General features: G+C 28.4%; 2 protein-coding genes across 11 annotated transcripts; one reads left to right on the forward strand and one right to left on the reverse strand.

Annotated features, from left to right (window-relative positions):
* The first annotated feature begins 2,744 nt into the window (after positions 1–2,744).
* On the forward strand, positions 2,745–6,543 carry LOC122628091 (glycine-rich cell wall structural protein). 6 transcript variants are annotated; one of them, XM_043809934.1, is made up of 7 exons: positions 2,745–2,901; positions 4,192–4,653; positions 4,840–4,899; positions 4,930–5,115; positions 5,196–5,324; positions 5,414–5,726; positions 6,072–6,543. In XM_043809934.1, exons 1-7 carry the CDS (start codon positions 2,835–2,837, stop codon positions 6,217–6,219), a joined length of 1,365 nt encoding a protein of 454 aa, XP_043665869.1. In that variant the 5' UTR covers positions 2,745–2,834; the 3' UTR covers positions 6,220–6,543. The 6 variants fall into 6 exon arrangements, with proteins under 6 accessions (XP_043665869.1, XP_043665864.1, XP_043665867.1 ...); XM_043809929.1 differs by having other exon boundaries at positions 4,192–4,899; XM_043809932.1 differs by having other exon boundaries at positions 4,840–5,115.
* Positions 6,491–12,550, reverse strand: LOC122628090 (E3 ubiquitin-protein ligase TRIM33-like). 5 transcript variants are annotated; one of them, XM_043809924.1, is made up of 14 exons: positions 12,317–12,550; positions 11,499–11,846; positions 11,155–11,384; positions 10,774–11,054; positions 10,528–10,638; positions 10,262–10,456; positions 10,076–10,188; positions 8,838–9,986; positions 8,492–8,651; positions 8,200–8,383; positions 7,944–8,096; positions 7,727–7,871; positions 6,688–6,760; positions 6,491–6,628 (listed from the first exon to the last, which is right to left on the reverse strand). In XM_043809924.1, exons 2-13 carry the CDS (start codon positions 11,821–11,823, stop codon positions 6,693–6,695), a joined length of 3,114 nt encoding a protein of 1,037 aa, XP_043665859.1. In that variant the 5' UTR covers positions 11,824–11,846; positions 12,317–12,550; the 3' UTR covers positions 6,491–6,628; positions 6,688–6,692. The 5 variants fall into 5 exon arrangements, with proteins under 5 accessions (XP_043665859.1, XP_043665860.1, XP_043665857.1 ...); XM_043809925.1 differs by having other exon boundaries at positions 8,492–8,630; positions 11,994–12,550; XM_043809922.1 differs by having other exon boundaries at positions 11,994–12,549.
* Positions 12,551–20,098: the final 7,548 nt, after the last annotated feature.

Raw genomic sequence — 20,098 nt, forward strand, 5'->3', positions numbered from 1 at the left:
CAAATGTTACTGCCTTATACAAAAGATAAAATCGCAATAATATTCAAAAAATTAATGAATAGAGTAAACAAGTGAATTGTACAATAATAAAAATCAATCAGTATATGTAGTATCTTAATGAGAGAAAAAGTAAAGTTTATTGATATTAGATAATTCAAAATTATCTCATTTATATATAGTTTCTTCTTATTATTATTATTTTTATTATTATTATTATTATTATTATTATTATTATTATTATTATTATTATTATTATTATTATTGCATCCTTGTAGGTTGCCTTTATTAGTTACATGCAAATAAATTCGTAATATAATATCATAAATAATTATGTTAAAAATATTTTCTCATAAGTGTGATAATTACAATTTGAGTATTATATAACGGCTAAATTTAATTGTTAAAAAATCAGTTATTAGAAAAGTATAGTTTTATATGGCATGTGCAGATATGTACACATAGAAATATATACAAAAATTTAATACATGCCCTTTAGGAAATGCATTTCTTTTTATTAAGATTTTCTAATATTCTGTATCGTTAAAATATGGTAATGAAGTTTTGATATTATTAGTATTGACAAAAAACATATTAACATTTATATTGGACCATTTTTATAGGCTAGTCTGCTGGTAATCTAAGTTATTGATATATTTGAAAAGACAATAATTTTGCTAAGTGTTAATATGTTTACTATTTTTTGTAATGCAATTAACGTGATCAAGATTTACAATGAAAAGCAAATATTTAATACTAAAGACTTTATAATCTTGGCATTTTTTATATTTAATTATATTTCTCGAAATACGCGTGTAATTTATTTTTACAATTATCCATGTTGATGTTGTATTGGTATGTTTGTAATTCGCTCGATAAAATGATTTTTCTCAATATCCAAAAAGAATCATAAATCAAACAATACATCTTTTACAAATAAACAAATAACGTAGATATTCTTACGACCAATACTGATATGTACTATTGCAGCCATATAATACAATAAATCTTATAGAGCAATTACATATTTATCCTTTTATTCAATAACTACCTGTTTTGTTAAAATAACGAATTTTGAAAGAATATACGACATTAAAAAATATTAAGAAGTCGGAAAGGAAACGATTCTCTATTGTTTCTGATATAAAAAATTTTAATTACCACTGCTCGCTTTGTAGTCTATTTAGTTTTTGTGCACGTAAATCGTTACAATGTGACAACCGTGAGAAAGATGCAATTCCTGTATCACGTATTTTTGCATTTCAAGACGTTTCAAATTCTTCTAACAAAAATATAATGTTGATAAGTTCAAAAATGCTGTTCGTTCGAGTTTATATAAATTTTGTAATATAATTTTTTATTTTGGTATATTTACGTATTTTTTCGTTAACATTGGCAATTAAATTAATAATTGTCGATCGGATACTTCTATAAATATAAAATTACGTTATAAGAACATCCAGAGCATTAATTAGTACTAAGCAAATGATACTAAGTTCCGCTTTTTATAGAATAAGAGATACTTGGAAATACCCGTGCGCAAATGTAAAATTTACGTAAAAAAAGTATTTGCTATCTCGATTCTGGTACTGGATAATTGTTTCTACGATATCAGTCAATACGATCACTCACTTACGTTTGATGATCTATGATGGATGAAGATATGGTCATGTAATTAAAATAACATGTGAATACAACGAATTATTTATACTATAATACATTCATTAAAATAAGTAATATTTTATTACTTGAGAAGGATTACATCGAAAAGAACATTTTTCAAAATATTAAATTGCTTCGATGTACAATTTCGTAATATTATATATCTTTTCCTTCCTGCGAAATGAAATAAATTTTCTTAATGCAAAATTAAATTTAACATAATGTAAATCTATAGAATATCGGTCAATGTCAAACGTAAGCAAGGGGTTATCAGAGATTTTTTTAGATATATTCTGGATTAAGATTATTGTTGTTTCTTTGAAAACACTTTCAATGATCTGTGAGCTATGATAGTAACGTGTGATAGGATTTGAAGAATATTCTCAGAAGAAAATTTTCCTTCTTCGCTAAAGAGATTTATTTTATCTAAAATACTTTTTTAAAATAATTCCATTTGATAATTGCAGTGTGAAAGATGTGAATGTCCATTTATGTTCGGTATTCGTTCAATTACATGAACGTTGCACGTATTTTCCAGATTTTCTAATAAGATCTGAAGAATTTTTGTATGTATATAGCAAATTAATTGCTCTATTGCTAGAAATGACTATACACAGTTATTCATTATATTAACATATTATATTATAATAATAACAATTTATCATTTAAATATATATATATATAAACATATATATATATATATATACATACACATATATATAAAAATTATTATAACTTATTTCCGTCTCATAAATCAAATCTATGAACTTCGACATTATCATTAAAAAAATTAGAAAAAAAATCTTACATAAAAAGTAACAATCATTCGAGATTTTTATAATGAGTCATCTATCAAAATTTATAATTAATTATCTGTTGTTAATACGTTTACGTTGAAATTTTTAAGTTCAACGACGTCAAATCTGCTCGAGGCTTTGGAGAACCAAAAAAATATGGGAAAGATTCGATCATCAGTTAGATGGATTACGTGTACCCATCGAAGATTACCTTAGCCTTGGGCACACGTTCGATGTTTTTTTGCCCTTCTTACTTTACAATCATATATATATATATGCATTCGATGAAACGTTGGTATTTCAGAAAGAAAAATAAAAGAGTGGGAGATCGGATATAAAGACGTGTCGTGCTTCGCGAAGATAGAAACCGATTTCATCATGTGGAAGCATCGAGCTATAGGCCTTCTGGCCTTACTGGCCATTCTAGTATCTGTTCATGCTGAAGGTAAGACCATCTTTCTTTGTTTTCTTCATTTTCCTTCAAATAATACTTTGTACATCTCGAAAATCATTCAGAATCTTTTCAGAGAATCATTATGTAAAGAAGAAAGAAAAGAAAATAATACGAAAAGTATTTTCGTGAAATTTAAAGCAATCTATACCTGCTTAACAAACATTAATTTCAAATCGCAGAATTCAATTTATTTAATCATTTTCTAAGTATTACATTAACAATAAATAAATTACAGTAGAATATATTACAATAGATCTTCTTAGATCTTGCTAGATTGAAAGCGTCCTTTTAACATGGAAAAAAAAGTTGACAGCTTGTCTATTAATCAGCTATTTATACCTATTGATTATAAGATAGTTAACGGTAAATGACTTTGCAAACTACTATCCTGTCTAACCACTTTTATAGATATAATCTCATGATGATCGAACACGTCTGAATCTTATAATAGACGCTGTAACTTTAAAGCGATGTCATACTTGACCTTGGTTTCGGTATTTCCCGCGTGTATTTCATTGCGCTTATTGGAATTCTCGTTTGAATACATATATGAGAATGCTAATTTGAGACATTACCACTGGCCTAAGGTGTAAAACAAAGACGAAGAGAGTAGCTATGATGTAAGAGTCGTATGTTTAATTTTATATTTTTATCACGTTACTATCCTTGATAATCACAGAATCCTTTCTTCCTTAAAAAAGATTGGAGACGGAAATCTCCATTGATTTCGATTATTTTTTAATTTATTCATAAACTTCTATTCATTTAAAAGAAATCAATAAAACAAATTAATTCGTTTATTACATACCGCTTGTTTGTTCTTCACACATCCATAATTCTTATGTAATTTATTTCGATTTCCTTCATTTTATAGATCTTTTCGCATAATTTCAATTAATGAATATGATAATCGACTTCAAATTCATTTACAAGAACAAAGGAAGCTGATTCGTTTGTTTACTCCTCATGCATCATAATTCTTACGTGATTTTTCTTCACTTCATTTATTTTGTATAATTTATTTTCGTATAATTTGACTTAATAAATATGATAATTACGATCTTACGTCATACTATGTTATTTTCTATTCATTTCTTGAAAATGATATAATCGTATAAGGAAATAAAATTTATCTTACCAGCTAAAGATCATTTAAAGCATAACAATAGAAAAATGGGCACCTAACACTAGTCCGAACAAAATGGATTGTTTTTTAAAATATAAGCAAATTTATGAATCTATTAATAATTTCTGACATATTTTTTAATTCTCTGTCAACAGTATCGTTTCTTTCTTATACGAAGAAGATCCATGATCCAGTAATAAATACTCTTCGCGAAAAGAGAGGTGCTGGATATGGTGGAGGTTCCGGTGCATACAGTTCAGCAAGCAGCTCTGCCAACGCTAATGCATATGGTAGTGGTGCAAACAGTTATGCAAGCTCAAGTGCACAAGCTAGTGCACAAGCAGGAGGAAAATCGTCAGCCCTATCCAGCGCCAATGCCAACGCTGGAGCAGGTGGATATGGTGGTGGATTAGGAGGTGGCGGTGGTCATGGTGGTGGCGGCGGATTAGGAGGTGGTAGTGGATTAGGAGGTGGCGGCGGATTAGGAGGTGGTAGTGGATTAGGCGGTGGTCACGGAGGAGGATTGGGCGGCGGTGGTTGTGGAACGGGTGGTTGCGGAGGTGGTAGCGGATCCGGTGGATATGGAGGTGGTGGAAGCGGAGGAGGTGGCTATGGAGGTGGTGGAAGCGGAGGAGGTGGATATGGAGGTGGCGGAAGCGGTGGTTATGGGGGTGGTGGAAGTGGATTAGGCGGAGGTCATGGTAGTAGTGGAGGCGGTGGTTACGGAGGCGGTGGAAGCGGATTAGGAGGTGGTAGCGGATTAGGCGGAGGTCACGGAGGTGGCGGAAGCGGTGGTTACGGAGGTGGCGGAAGCGGAAGTGGTGGTTACGGAGGTGGCGGAAGCGGAAGCGGTGGTTATGGAAGTGGCGGAAGCGGAAGTGGTGGCTATGGGGGTGGCGGAAGCGGCGGATATGGAGGTGGAAGTGGATTAGGCGGTGGTCATGGAGGAGGATTAGGCGGCGGTGGTTGTGGAAGTGGTGGTTGCGGAGGTGGAAGTGGATCTGGTGGATACGGAAGTGGGGGTAGCGGATCTGGTGGATATGGAGGTGGTCCTGTAAAAGGCACACCAATCGGCGGAGGTAAATAAAATATATAGGGTATTACTTATACTTGAAATAATAAATAATATAAACTATATATTTATAATCGAAAAATTCAGGTTACGGCGGTGGTGGTGGCCAAGGTGGTGGTGGAGGTTTCGGTGGCGGTTCTGGTGGTGGTTACGGTGGTAGTGGTGGATACGGAGGTGGAAGTAGTGGTTCCGGTGGATATGGTGGTGGATCGGCAGGTAAACAAATCTATGATGTTTTATGTATTAGCTTTACAGCAAAGATATATATGACATACGATATTAAAACTGTTGGATGATATCTATAGGTTCTGGTGGATATGGAGGAAGTAGCGGTGGAGGTCATGGAGGAGGTGGAGGACTCGGTGGAGGTCTTGGAGGAGGTCTTGGTGGAGGCCTCGGCGGTGGAGGTGGACACGGTGGAGGCTTAGGTGGAGGTTTAGGAGGAGGTTTAGGTGGAGGTTTAGGTGGAAGTGGAGGTGGATATGGTAGTGGTGGTGCTAGTGCAAGTGCAAATGCACAAGCCAGTGCTAACGCAGGAAGCTCTGGTGGAGGTGGTGGTTGTGGTGGAAGCTGCAATGGTGGCTATGGTGGTCATGGTGGTCATGGCCCTGGTACAGAGTAAGTTATTGATAAGTCTAAGTCTACATCATAAATATATAGCATCAGAGAAATTTACATATTTACCAGGCATGATAAAAATTCTACAAAAAAATCTATACAAAATTCTACACAAGATACTAGCTTATATCATTAATTAGCATATATCAAAAAATATTACTTCATATTATTATATTCATTTTTATAATTAAAAATTATGGGTATTATAGTTTGTGGATATTATAATTAATAAATATAAAGTTATAGTTATTCGATGATATCTGCCTTAAAGAAATTTGTTTATGTTAATTATTGCCTAACATATCATTCTTTAATATGTCATAATTATTTCTATTCAAATTTTAGTATATTCTCTCGTATTGGTGGCATAGACGAAGGAGCAAATCAAAGTGGTAGCGTGCAAGGTGCAAAAGGTGTTTACAGCAGTAGTGCCGCAAATATTGATTCGACCGGCAAAGGATCTTATAAAGTATCTGCTGGAAAAATCCCATAAATTACGAAAATGGAGATTGGAGAATTCGCCGAAGAACTTTTAAAATTTAAACAACTATCTTTTTAACTCGATAGAATATATGTACTTATATATCTTTTTTTTCGGCACGATTTACGGTGCTAGAAACAATCTAATAAAAAAACATATAGGATTTGTTATGTGATATTTTCTATAATCATATTAGAAATACTCGACCAAATACTCTTTAAAAGTAAGACAAGCGGAACCCTAATTTTATCTGTAAATGTAAAAAGTTCCAATGAATTCAAAATTTTAATTGTTACAAACATGTATTTATAAATTAAATACACATTATAAAAGAAAGTTCACATTTCTTTTTTATATCCATAAATAATTACTAATATTCTTTCTATTATAAGTTATAAGTTCCTGATAGCATTTCTTGTCCCTAGAAATATAAATATTTTACATGTTGATCGTAAAATTTTATATGAAATTTTTATTTACCTTTTTCATTTGTTTAAACGAACATTTTGTAACATATACATAATGTCAAAGTGCAGTTGCTTCAAATTACGAACTGTAAATAATAAAATAGAGTATTTTATATTATTATTTAGAAAGAGTTTTATATATATATATGTATGTGTATATATATATATATATATATATATATATAATATATATATATAATGTATGTATGTATATGCATATATAAAGTATTTTTAACATTAATATCTTGAAATGGGTACATTGTAAAAATAATTTTGCTCAATCCAATATCATATTTATGTACATAATACGTAAATAACATCGATTTGAACGACTTAATTCTACGTAAGAAATTATAAAAGTTCTGTAGGGTGTAAAAAAACATGCAATTAGTTAATTATATGTATATATATATATGTATATATATATATAAAGATATTTTCCAATTCTATCTAATTCATTCTTTGCACATTTAACAATAATAAGTAGCATATAACGATACTCACAATTAAATGTAAAAATATGTTTAATCATTCATTTTAAATGCAAGAAATGTATGATTGATTACGTAATTTATACAAACATAAATCTGTTTAAACCTTGATGTAATGATTTTCGCTATGTATACACATATGTATTACACATGCATGAATTTTATCTAAAACGAGAAATATAAAATGAAAGTAAAAGTCCAAAACGAATTTGATAGAACATCTACTGATAATAACTAATAAATATTTTTTATTTCCCCAATATAGATGCAAATATTGTTATCTATTTAAAATAATTACTATAAGAAAAAAATATTTGTAAATCTTTAAAAGGATTTTAGCAAAAATTGCTCTTAAAAAAGAAGTCATTACGTTAAGAAGCAACAATTCCTGTAAGTATCAAAATATCTTTGACAGTGCCTTTTTTTATAATTTCAGTTTCATTTTACTTAGCAGAAATATTCATGCAAAGTATTCTTTTATTTTATGATAATACTTCTAACTGTTAATTTTTACTGTTACTTTTATTAAGTATTAATCACTGATTATACGTCGATACTTTCTATTTGGAGGGAAGACGTCCTCATCTTCTTCTTTATTAGCAGAGAGAAAAGGATCATCATATGCATAATTTGGAGCCCATTTTAATAATAGTTTTTCAAAGAACTCTTCTAAATTACGTGCTTCTTGATATACTTGTGATTCAACCTAAAAAATAATTATTTTTTAGTATATTGCTTTAAGTAAACACAAATCACAAAAGCAAAGAGAAAATCTTACAGGATTATAAATAAAAGCGTTTTTAAACATCAATCTAATATCTGTCATGACTTGTCTTAAATCTGTATAATGATTTGGATGATCAGTTTTTAATTTATCTTTGATTACATCCAATGCAATAGGCTTCTTGATGATGCGATGGTAATCAACTATCTATTTAATAATAAAATATTAAAATAAAATATTTTTAATTGTATTCACACACCATATATAAAAAAAGTTTATCAAGATGATATATTTATTATTTTTTAATTACTTCTGGAGATACGATTTCCCGAAAGGGTAAACTTTGCTCATATTGACAATACAGTTCTAAAACGACTCTTTGGGCTATTCTTAGCTCCTTGGCACTCATAGTATTCGGCTTTTTCTCTCCAGGTGGATCATCTGAGCAATCAAGTACATTTGTACATAGCATACATTGCCAAGTTTCGCTTTCACTAAAATAATATTATATTGAAAAAACAATGTATTATATTTATATAATATAAAATAAGTAATCTATGGAGATATACAAGTTTTGTAATTAATTTAAATACGTTACTTACTCTGGAAATGATTTCAAACTGGGGATATGACAATAGAGATGGAAGACTTTTGGACATTTATCGCAACACAATACTGCATCTCCGCCATCCATACACACAGCACACCAGTCTTCATTCGGATCGTCCTTTGTCATGGATGCTGTAGTATTTTTTGGATTATCTGTTGAATGTATATTCAACAAACGAGTTCGTATTTAAAATATTACAAAAACAAATTATTTTAGAAATTTGTTTTTGTTTCACTATTATTTCAATATTATTTATGATATATCATTAATAGTTGCAATAAAATAATGTTATATCGTACACTAATACGTTATTATGTTTGAACAAAATAAATTCTGACCTGAAGAATTTTCTACCATTGCATTCATTCCTTCATCAGTGGAACTGTCCACTTGAGCAGAGTCCATTTGATTTTTTTGAGCTTCTGGTATTACCACAATACCATTGCTATCTAACTTCGCAATGGTGAGCATTAAATCATTTAACGATTTTTGACAAAATTTATCTAAACTTTTCTCTGTTTCATCTGTTTTGCCAGGTGGCACAGGACTGGGTGTTTTAGGTACTGACGAACTTACTGCATGTCCTACAGATACTGTATTTTGAGATTGTGGTGGCATATCTGAGTTAATAGTCACATTGGTATTGCTGTACTTTTGATTATTTGGTTGTTGATTTTTTAATGTTATCTTGTATGTGTCATTAACAGGAACTGTCATAAGTGGTGCAGATTGATGTCGAGAGCCATAAAATGGAAGACATACATTAACGTTTTGAGGAATATGCCACCGTGCTGCGGGTTGTTGCATTGTGTTATAATTTATGTGTTGAGTTGATACAGAAGTGGGATTACATTGTTGTAATCGTAAACCTGACACTACAGGTGTATTTGTTGGTTGGTATGTATGTGGAGGAACAGGCCTCTGAGAATTTCCAGCAGGATATCGATATGGTAATAAACGATATGGTACATTATTAATAGAAGGTCGAAATGGAGGAGGATTGTGTGCTAAAAGACCACGTAGACTTGTATTTTGACCAAGTTGTTCTATATGCACTTGTTGATGTGGATGTGTGGATGATGTAACTTGTTGATGACAACCACTTAGTGGACGTTGTGGCATCATGAGTGGTTGTTGCAATCTGTTATTATAAGGATGTTGTACTTGTGGAGATGAACGTGGAGGCATATTGTGCGCAGAAAAATGTTGTATGTAATTTTGAGATGGTGCTTGTTGTTGTTGAGTTGTTAGATGAAGAGGAACTTGTTGATAAGAATTTTGTTGTATACTGTTGGACTGCTGTGTTACAATAGGAAGAGGGGCAGTAATAACTGGATTTTCCATAGGTGTATTTATAGAAGTATTTGTTTGTTTTTGTTCAGACTGCTGTTCGTGAAATGATGCAGACGGTGTACTTGTACTAGCAGATGGAGATATTGAAGGATATACTCTTCCATCTACAACTATTGCACCAATAGATGAAACAACTACAATTAATAAAGTATTATATAACATTTTATATCATATCTTTGATATAATTGATTGATATGATTATATCAAACCTTGCTAACTTTACCTTTTATTAAATCTGGTACTTTTTCAAACGACAGATGTATTCTAACTGGTATTTCTGGATTAGGGATATCAGCACGTCGACTTTTTATACGTTGTAAATGACTTGTAACAGATCTGCGATTAACAAATAATTAAGTAATTAATATATACGTGTGTATATGTATAGGTATAGTAAATAATTACATACTTTTTACTATACAAAAGTTCCATATCTGAGCCCTTATTCAAGGCATGACTCACAAACTGTATACAATGATCTGTTAGTTTAGACAATTGATCCAAAGCCACCTTCTTTTCATTTAATGTGTTTTGTTTCTGATCGCAGACTTCATTTAAACGCATGACTAATTGTTTACCCCGTGTATTAATGGCATTTGTTAATCTTAAGAAAAAAATCAATTAATCATAGAAACGATCTTCAGAAAATAGGAACAATTAAATCTGTCTACTCACTGTACTACCATCTGAGTTATATCTTGAACTAAATTCTTCTTTTTTTCCAAAATTAAGATTTGTCTATCTTCTATAACTTTCATAGCACTTCTTAATAAAACTCGTTTATAACTAAAAATAATTTTAATGATTAGGATAAGTCATAAGAAGATAAAAATAAAAAAGATATTTATCATTTTGAATTTATAATATCAAATTAATTAACAGTTACGTGTTATTTAAATAAAAAAATAGACAAAATAATACCTAACTTCCTTTAAAAGGGTTGACACAGAAGATTTTGTTTCTGCAGCAATTTCATGAATGAATTTATACTTGTGATCACGATGATCACTTAATTGACAATCCCTGCAAGTTAATCTATCGCAGGTCTGACAAAATAAGGATAATTGTTCATGAGGATGAATAGTACAAAATAAATAATTAGGTATTTTTTTAATACCCTTTTTAATATTATCTCTGTCATTTGCAACTTCTTCCTTTGGTTTGATTGTATGATCTTTTGTTATTTTTAATCTTTGATGAGCCTTAAATAATGGAAAAATTATATGTTCGTCTTTTGAAAAATTAAATGAATACATCAAGTAATAAATTTATACGACATAAGTTATAAAATAAAGCAATCACCATGACACAACTCTGACAAATAAACTCCTCACATTCGACACACCAACTAGTAGCAATAGCATTATCATGACAGCTAGTACATTTTTTTTCTTCTTCTATTTCTACAGATTCGTCATCTGTTCCCATATTAACATCTTCTTCGATAATTTTTAAAATAAATCTGTTCTCGATTAAATGTTCTATTTGACTGGTAACATTGCAGACTTGGCAAGCAATAACATTGCTCTCCACTACAAATATATAGATAATATAAATCTATACGTATGTGTTTATTTACTTGTAATAAATCTCAAAATAAAATATAAACAATTATAACAGAATCACTTTACTGTAACAATACTTACATAAAATATCAACATCGACAGATGTATTGTGATCTGTAATTTTATTATTGACACATGTAGTACAAGCTGCATGTAAACACTCCAAAAGTTTAGGATCATCACCAATGGTAAATGTTTTCCCACAAAATACACATTTTGATAAAAATGCTCGGGTTTCTGTCTCTTGAGATTCTGTGGTACATTCAATACGCTGTTCACATTCTTTTTCTGTACAAACAGTCTGGGACTGTTGTATATCTAACTTAGCATTATTTTGATCTAATGGTTCCGTTTTCACAGTTACTTCTGGTAAATGTATTTGTTCGTTATTTCTGGCTTCCATCATAGTAATAACCAATAACTTGAGAACTATAAAAATAAATATTTAAAAAAAGATATAAAGATTTTTAAAAAGATATAAAAACTATAAAAATACTTTTATAATTTATAAAAATTACTATTTTCCATCATACCGTTTATTATCATTATTCCTCATTTTAGTGATTAAAAACTTACCTTCAAGAAAACATATACCCAAATTATAATAAAAAAAAGACACTAATTTGAGGCACTCTTTAAAATGTGTTACTATACTAACTTATCCGTATTGCTTTAGAATTATATAAAATTCCACTCCACCAATTATATGTTATAAACATAACAATAATGTACCAATAAAAATAATCAATTTACAGTTTCATTATAAGGCAATAAGAAATTTACAATTTATCAAAAATCAAAATACATATGTACATATAAATAATTATATGTATGCGTGATTATGCACACGCGAATCGTACTTTCAATTTGAAATTTAAACGATTGGATTAAAATTGTACCTGATTAACAAAAATCTCTTAACTTAATTTATCTCTATAAAGAATTATTAGTTAATCTCAATATTACATTACAGAAACGTAGACACTATTATTTGCCCAACAAACAGTAAAGAAAGGTTATGGAGTGGTAAACTCACTAGTACTACAGAGAGTAGAGTGAGAGCGCGGGAGTAAGACAGTAAGAAAGATAGATAGATATTGGTTTGTATGGGAGAGAGAAAGAGAGAAAGAGAGAGTGAGAAAGAGAGAGAGAGAGAGAGAGAGAGAGAGAGAGAGAGTGATAGAACGAAAGAGAATGAGTGAGAGAAAGAGAGAAAGCAACGCTAGATCCCTGAAGTAAGCAACGCTAATAGAACGTATCTATAATCTAAAACTTTATAAATTGACATTATTACTTTTAATTAGTTTATTATTGTCTATTCTTTTATTTTCTATCTTTTTAGTAAATGAATAATATAAGGAATAAATTTAAAATATAAAATCTTTTAGAACTGTGTTTATAAATATAATAAATTCATTGTACATACTAGTACACTAGGGCTTTTACTATTGTTTGGATCTATAGATTCAAGTTTTGAGTATAGTTCGAGTAGTCGGATATCCGGATATTAAGAGACTACTATATAGAATTTGATAAAATAACGAATATTAAAATTAACGTTATAAAATATTGTAATATTTTTTAATTATATAAACATATGAGAATTTGTTTCATAACAATTAAGTAAATAAAAACTCAAATAATTAAATAAAATCTCATTTTCAATTTATCTTTAAAAACTATATATCAAAAATTATAAAATATTTATAGTTAAATATATCAAATATATCCAATAAAAATTATAATATTTCTTTAATTAAAATTATTTATTATACAAATTATTAATATTTCTTTGTTTTTCTTATTTTCTTTTTATCTTCTCTTATATATATACTCAAATTACTTTATGTATTATTAAACATTAATTAATTAAAATATTGAGCATCGTTCGATAAATTATTATTTTCAAGGATTATAATGTTAAATTGCGGCAACAGTTTCTTCTAATATTTGTATAATTGTATAATTGTATAATTATATATTTGTAAATTTCATCCAATTATTATTTAATTACAAGTATTAAATATATAGAGAAAATATAAATTCAAACAATTGAAAGTAGAAACATTAATATTACGTCATGTAAAATCAGATTTTATTTAATGATCTTACGTGATATTCGTACCGACAACACAGGAAAGCAAGATATTTTATGACACAGTTATTAGTAACATTTTCCAATGTAAATTTGTAGAAATTTATTAAAATGCATTTATAGCAACCTATGTTCATTCTCATATTCTTGCTCATGCTTCTGCTTCTGTTATGATTTATGATCTATATTTTATCTGGTTATTTAACCTCCTATGTGTTTTCTCAAAATTGAGACCTAACTCAATCGCTTTCTCGAGAAAACAGTAGATTTATCCTAATCCATTAAAATCCTTTGGCACTTATTCAAGATAAAATTGGCAAATATACAAGAGAATTTAATAATACAGAATAGATAAAATAACGTATAATTTAACTTTATAATTTAGAAATTTTATAATTAATGACAGCCATAGTTTCTTGAAGATAAATATTGTTTGTAGAATATTATTAATAAAATAGTAAACATTCAGATATTACAAATAGTCTTCAATTTTTCTTGAATAATTCATTTTTCAACGAACCGATTAACCATATGTATATATTAAATATATAAATAATTATACATATAGATACATTAAACCTTACAAATTCTTTTCTTTAATTATTAAATACTTTTTATTTATTTTTACAGTATACGATTCTGAAATCGTCTATTAAAAATTATTTTAGAATTGTATTATATTTAATCTATTTATCTACCAAAATATAACTAGCAGTATATAAAATTTAAGTACTTTAATATTTAATTAAAATTAGAGGGAAAATATTTCAGAAATCCTGAAATATATGTAGCCATTAGCTCAATAGTACTTGCGTTATATAATAATCTAGAAATAAATTTCAATTTATCGCAAGTATTATTGACCCAAATATCACCACGTGAAAGTTGCTGCATATGGAGACCCTGCTTACGGAAAGCTCTATACATATAACGCGAATTATATGCAAAGAGAGAACATATAAGCTTCCCTCTAAAAATTTAATCGGTTCCTCGATGATGCATCAAAAAGAAGAGAAGAAGAAAAAGAAAAAAGAGAAGAAGAGAAGAAAATAAAAATAGAAAAAGAAGAAAAGAAACTCGGAATGTGCGCTCGAGTGCGCGTAGGAAAGGTGGAATTCAGAACGATGGGTAAACATCTTGAAGATCGTTTCACCCGAGAAAAATCAAGTTCGATTTTTCCGTATTGAAAGAAGGAAACCCGTTCAAGGCCTCTCCCAAGGGGCCACACCCAAAGGCCTATGCCATTGAGTCCCAACCGTGAGCTCTACAAGATACTGAGAAAGCAGCCACCCTAAAGGTTCGTTCCCAAAGGCCCCTACCAAGAGTTCCATCCGAGAGAAACTAGAATAATTAATAAAAAACAATTAATTTAGAATAATTGTTTCAACTATTATATGTTAGATATTATAATTAAATTTTTAGAAATTTATTAAAATGCATTTCTATCTCACGTTAGAGATGTTGCTCATGCTTCTGCTTCTGTTGTGATTTATGATCTATATTTTATCTTGTTATTTAACTTTCTATGTGAGTTTTCTCAAAATTGAGATCTAACTCAATCGCTTTCTCGAGAAAATAGATTTATCCTAATCCATTAAAATCCTTTTACGCAGCCATTCGTTCGGTTATACTGGAGTCCTATTAGATTCCTCTAATCGCGAATAATATCGATCCAGATCTTATCACGTAGAGATTATTGCATTTGAAAAGTTGCATTTAAGAGCGGAGCTTTATTCTAAAAACTCTATTCTAATTCCTGATGTAACATGAACTTAAAAAGAATTCAAATCTGAACGTTAACTGAAGGAATTCGCATTTAAATGTTAGTAAAATAATCTTATTTATTAATTATTCCCTCCCGAGTTCACGATTTATGTTTGTAAATTGAATTTATCTTATATTGATCCTGTCTTACAATTTTTGTAATATTGCTAGCAATGTTCTATTATTTAGTATTAGTAAAATAATATTATTTATTAATTATTCTCTTCCAAATTTAAACCTGTGCCTATTTTGCACGGTCGATTTTATTTCGATAGTACTGTGAGATCTACTTCTTGTATCTATAAATTTAAAAATCATCGTTTTAATCTGCGTTTATCGCGTATAAATCTATATTCTAGTAAATGTAATTTCGAAATATTCTTACCTTCTAACGTACTCCAAAATCTATATTGAATTAATTATATGAAATATGAAAAGTTCTTAATCTTTAATCTTATTATTTAATCTTCTTTCTTAATTTCTAATATATATTTTATCCTCGTGTTCACATTTACATTCAGTACAGTTTCGGTATTCTTCGTAATTGCCATTTCCTATTCGTTCCATGATTTTAAGAAATCTTCATTTAATAACTTTAATACAACTTAATTTTATAAAAAAGAAAAGAAATAAGAATAGAAAACATGTTTGTGTATGTGTGTATTATTTATAATACATTATTACTTATAAAAGATAAAATTCTGGATTTAATTCAATTTAAATTTATAAGAAAAAATGAAAATAAAAAATTTTCGATCCCAATCTAAACAAATATTCTTTTCCTATAACGCGTGGCAAAAAGAGTAATTGGCACAAATCTCGATGATCTTGTTTCAGTACTATGTGCACTTTTATTCAGTGCACTTTTAATTGTCCTCACAATTAACTTATAACTTATATATTTCATAACTATTACTTTAATATAGAATTTCATTTTATAAAGATAAAATTATGAGTTTTCGGAGTTTTCGATAAAATATTGAGTAATCGGAGGGACTTAAAAATTAACTTACTACTTAAGAAATTTTGCGATGGCTCCAAAACACTCGTCCATGATTTAGATCAAAATTAAGGGTGAACGATTCATAGCAGGTTGAAAATGAGATAGGTCGACATCGAAGTTGATTGAGATCCTCTTCGGTGTTGCACAGATTCTAATTCGCGGTAGTTATTTGTTAACGAACGATAACTGAATTTACTACGCAAAACTCTATTATCTTTTTTAAATACAGTCTGTGCATCTATTAAAAAAACAAGAAACTTTGCGAACAAACACTGACTCTGACAACTGTATTGCACTCGGTCAATGAAAAAACACTTGTTTAAATCGCAAAACGCGAACGAACAAACGTTGCTTCTATTTCGCGATATTTTCATTTTAGCGATACGAACACCCGATTATTTCCTTGTAATGAAGTTCTGAAATAGAAAAATACAAACAAAATAATTAGTATCGCTCTTATAATAAGGAATTGTATAAATTATTCAAGAAATGTGTGATATAGAAATATATTTCCTTTAACTCTTCGTTATTATTTACAGGGAAACATTCTGGGAGACCATCAATGTTCACTCGTCTAAGTTCAAAGGAAGACTGATCTAATAAGTAACAAAGTCGATCGAAGGTTTGATTTTGTTGACGTCACACGTAGCCAAGGATCTTCAATTCAAAATTTAAGTCTAATAGAAAATAAATTAAAATTATTTTATGTTTACTACGTATTCCGAGCCTTGTACTGTTGAATCAAATTTACAATTGTTTAAATATTAATTTATTTGCTCTGTAATACTTGCATTATAACGCAGACGTATGTTTTGCGAGCTATATCATGTCTAACGAAATATACTAGTGTTCAAATATTACATATCGTATTTCGTCTACATTGCATATTGTTTAAATAATTACAAAATCGATTTATTAAAAAATTATAAAATATCATTATTATAGAATAAAATTAAATGTATTTATGTATACAAATCTATGTATATATGATGAGTATACGTACATATATACGTGTATATGTGATACATACTCAATATATAGTTTGTTAGAATTAATATCTAACTTTTTATTTTTGTAGTTGAAATTTAATTAAAATTTCTTAATGATAAATTTATTTATATATATTATATACAAATAGTAATAAAAAATACATGATAGTTGCTATCGAGTGAACAGATTAGCTGAATATAATAAATGATAATCTAAAGAATTTTAAGAATATTAATGTCGAATAAGATTAAATGTATTTATATATATAAATGCGTATCGTATGACTATCGTAAATCACTTTTGTCATTAATAAAATGTACATGTGATTTGCGTGTTCAATATGCAGTTCGTTAGAATTAATATCGAGCTTTTTATATATTAGTTCGAGATAATTAAAATTTCTTAAAGATAAACTCGTTTGCATATGCTGTATATAAAGAAATAATGTACAAAAGTATTTGCATGATAATTGCTATAGAATGGGTTCAAATTAACAGATTATTTAAATACGATAAATAATAATTAGTCAAATTTGAAGAATATTATTAATATATAATAAGATTGTGTATGTATATATATGTATATATATATAAATGTATGTATGTATATATACATATAATGTGTAAATGTGATGAAACATACAATGCAATACATGCGATACAAATGCGTTAAATACGATAAATAATAATTAGTCAAATTTGAAGAATATTATTAATATAAATTAAGATTGTATATGTATATATATGTATATATATAAATGTATGTATGTATATATACATATAATGTGTAAATGTGATTTGCGTATGCAATATATAAATCCTATATATGCATATCGAAACCTAATATGATATAAGATAAAATTAATAAACCCTAAATGATCAAATCAAGCTTATAAAATATTATATACGATGTAAACGAGAAGCTAAACGTATCGAAATTAACAAAGTACGAATAAGTCCGAACACGTCTGAGCTGCTTAGAAGAATGAAAACTGTGTAACAGACGTCAATAAGGACAAATGAAGAAAAGTCATACCAAGGCCGAACTCTCGATCGTCCTTTGATTGTTTACATATACTTTTGCTGGTACTTCTTAAATTCTTAGAATAATATCTGTTTACATACCTACATATACATACACACACACACATATAGATGTATTCATAATAAAAGTTTATAACGCTCGACTGCTTTTTCTTTTTCCTCTTGCCAAAAGCTAGAAATTCGTCGTCTAGGAATGTCGTCTTCTCAATCGGTAAGAAAATTTTTAACCTACTTTTATCTATAATATCTTAATATTATATTTCTCCTTTTATTAAAAACCTTTAATATATGTATACTTAAAAAGAGATAGACTTACGTGTAAGTGTAGTGCAATTACGTTAATATTATTTCTAGCGTATTGCATATTTCCTCAATTTATTCTTATAAATTGTTTATTATGATTGATTGATTATTATACAATTATTATTTGATGATTAATTGATTGATAATTGATATTTGATAATTGATAATGATATTTATTCTATAGCTTCTTGGAAACTTGAAAAATATTAATTGCGTGCATATGTATATGTGTGCAGGAACTATCGATATACACATGTGTCTGTAAGGAAAATATCTATATATAAATATTTGAAAATCGTATATGAAAAAAATATAAATTGCAATACGAAAAGATTAATTAATAAAAGATTATTAATTAGAGCGTCGTTAATAGATGAAAAAGCTATCGATATCAGGAAAAGATAAATAGAAAATTCAAAATGAAAAGTATCTTCGGGGACGCTGCAACAGCGATTTTATTTTCACGAATATCTTTTAAACAGGACAATATCATGACTTGAGAATATTCACGTATGAAAATTACGTTTTCGGCAATCCATTGGTGTATAGAATATAAGTATACGTAAAAAATATATATTAATTATCTGTAATTAACAAAATGACAAAACTCTGCTGCAACCATAAAAAAATTCAAAATGGTGGACTCTCTAACGACAAGGAGACTAAGTAAATCCTGACATATGCAAAAAATATATAATGCTTACCTTAATAAAATTTGTAATTTTTCGATTTATTATACAGAAATATCGAAACATCAATAATATGATATAAAAACTTATTTGAATTTTTCGTTAGTCCTTTGTTAAACTATAAAAATTAATAATTAGAATACAATGTCTATAGAAATAAAAGTCAAAAATATAAAAAAAGATATTGTAAAGAAAATGTTCATAAGCGTAAATACAATTATTATCTATACAAATATATTTTATTCTCGACATAGTTACGATTCATTAATAATCTCAACCGGAAATTATTTATTTGGGAATCGATTGGTATATTGGAAAATATTGTAAGTTAAAAAGTATATCATAATTACCTGTAATTAATGTAAGAAGAAACCGTGATACATAGTTTTGTGTATTTCATACATGTAATACACTTTCGTATATTTAATAACTATTAATAATTATGCTAGTTCTACATATGCACTGCAGATAATTTATTATGAAAAAATACTTTGTCATATAAGAGACAGAAGCATCTATTAATTAATATTATAATGTTTATTAGATTTAATTGTAATTATTGGATATACAATCATTTTTGACATAAGAATTATATATAAGTATATAATATAAATTATATTTAATATATAATAGTATATTAATTACTTAGTAAATAGGTACATAATATAAAATATATTTAATATATTAATACATACTGAACGAAGGTAACTGTCAAATAATTAAAACATAAACAAGGCTTATTTCCAAAAAAAATAATATATAGAAGTTCAATCTTCTATATTTAATACTGTAAT

This window comes from Vespula pensylvanica, chromosome 3 (genome assembly GCF_014466175.1).
Source record: "Vespula pensylvanica isolate Volc-1 chromosome 3, ASM1446617v1, whole genome shotgun sequence".
NCBI classification, from domain to species: Eukaryota; Metazoa; Arthropoda; class Insecta; order Hymenoptera; family Vespidae; genus Vespula; species Vespula pensylvanica.